The sequence below is a fragment of the Gekko japonicus genome, unplaced genomic scaffold (assembly GCF_001447785.1).
Source record: "Gekko japonicus isolate JY-2015 unplaced genomic scaffold, Gekko_japonicus_V1.1 scaffold4519, whole genome shotgun sequence".
Taxonomy (NCBI): Eukaryota; Metazoa; Chordata; class Lepidosauria; order Squamata; family Gekkonidae; genus Gekko; species Gekko japonicus.
The window spans coordinates 80258-81935 of NW_015174987.1; the positions used below are offsets into that span (position 1 = coordinate 80258).

General features: G+C 41.8%; 1 protein-coding gene across 1 annotated transcript in view; it reads right to left on the reverse strand.

The window, feature by feature from the left end:
* The window catches only part of LOC107122141 (inactive carboxypeptidase-like protein X2), a gene marked incomplete at its 3' end in the record, with an annotated part of 80668 nt that extends 79334 nt beyond the window's left edge, over positions 1-1334 (reverse strand). The window contains exon 1 of the mRNA XM_015425172.1: positions 1134-1334. Coding sequence (XP_015280658.1) covers positions 1134-1334 — 201 coding nt within the window. The remainder of the gene's footprint in view (positions 1-1133) is intronic.
* Between the last annotated feature and the right edge of the window lie 344 nt (positions 1335-1678).

Below are 1678 nucleotides of genomic sequence, written 5' to 3' on the forward strand. Positions count from 1 at the left end.
CCAGCCTTCTGGAAACCAAAAGAGTTAAAAAATATTCAACGAAAGTGTACTGGAGTGTTTGTGGGAAACACTGGAACAAAAGCCCCTCAACAGTAAGATTTAAATCTCTGTGAAAAGCTTAAGAAACTCTTATCAGTCTGAAACATAAGAACAAAAGTTTGTGCATGTACTGATTTTATCACAGAGTTATCTATACTGAGTTACCTCAGAAATTTTACCCTTGATTTCACCTGAACTTTCCCCTCTATGTTGAATAAAATATTTTATCAATTTGGAACATAAAAACTTCTTGAGTGCCATTTAAGTCATATAAGTTAAAGGGGGCTCCCATTCCTTCACTCAGGTTCCTGGGCTGAGCAAACAGCCAAAGTATTATACTGTGGCAGGGTTGGCCAGCCAGAGTTTTTCAGCAGAGAAGAAAACATATTACTAGGGCGGCTCAGTCAGTAAAGAGAAAGAAAAATGGAGGGAAATCCTGCCTATAAGGGAGGGAAGTAGATGGGACCATCAAAGTAGGTATTTATTTTATGGGGCACTGTAGAGTTCTATCTTGCCTCCCTTGCTGTTGAACCCATGAGACCACTGAGCTAGATTGATGGGAGCACTGATATGGGCATGCGCTGAATTCCAGCACAAATAGAAAACCATGACATGTAAGTGCAGCATTCCATAAACTGTGCACAAGCCTGAAGATTAACCATCCATGAGACAGGAATACCATATTAGAGCAAACATCAGGAGCTGAGCACGTAGTCAGTTACATAAGACTCAGCTTCACACCACCACAGATTAACACCTAACTAAGCAATTAAGTAATTAGTGTAGGTACTTTGAATTTCTAACTGCACCACAACTTTCAAACCGACCAGGATGAGCCAAATCACAATCTCACTTTATATGTCATAAGAAATACAATTTGTTACATTCTGTATAAAACTTTTTCTTTATTCCACAATCTTGATAGCAGTTGATTTACATGGAGGGGCTGCTCCTCTTTTTAATTGCAAACAATTGCACACAACACTGGCTGCCAACAGCATACCAAATCCGCTTAAAGGTGCTGGTTCTTACCTTTAAAGCCCTTTATGGCCAGGGTCCGACATACCTACGGGACCGTCTTTCCCCGTATATACCGTTGATAAAATGTCTCTAAGGATATCCCCATCTTCCTCCCTCAATCCCCGGAAGCCGAGAATAAGGTTAGATTTTTCCATTTGAAGCATAAGCAGCTTGTTGTCTTGTCTTTCTTGATGCTTTTCCACTTTTTGGACCTTCTTCTTAATTGTCTGTACTTCTTCTGCTGATAAAAGGCATTTCTTTACAGTATCATCCATCTTCTCAGCTACCTCTGTTATCTTCTTTTGCTGTAAACCCAAAGCATCTTCTACTGAGTCAAGCTTTCTGTTTATTTTTTGCAGTTCTGCCAGCAGATGGCGTGCAAGATCAGTGTCAGGTTGATTGGCAGCAGCTCCAGCAGCAGAGGGGCTAGGACAGGAAGTCCCGACTGCCTTCTTTAGCTGTTTCTCTGCTAGCCTTCTCGAGCTCACCATATTGCCGTTTTGTTTACTTTTTTGGAAGTTTTGGACACCCTTCACCGGGACAACTCCCAGGCCTCCGCTCTGCTTTTCGCCGCCAGAAGGTAATCACTTATTTCAATTCGTGCGTCTCCCCCCCTCTT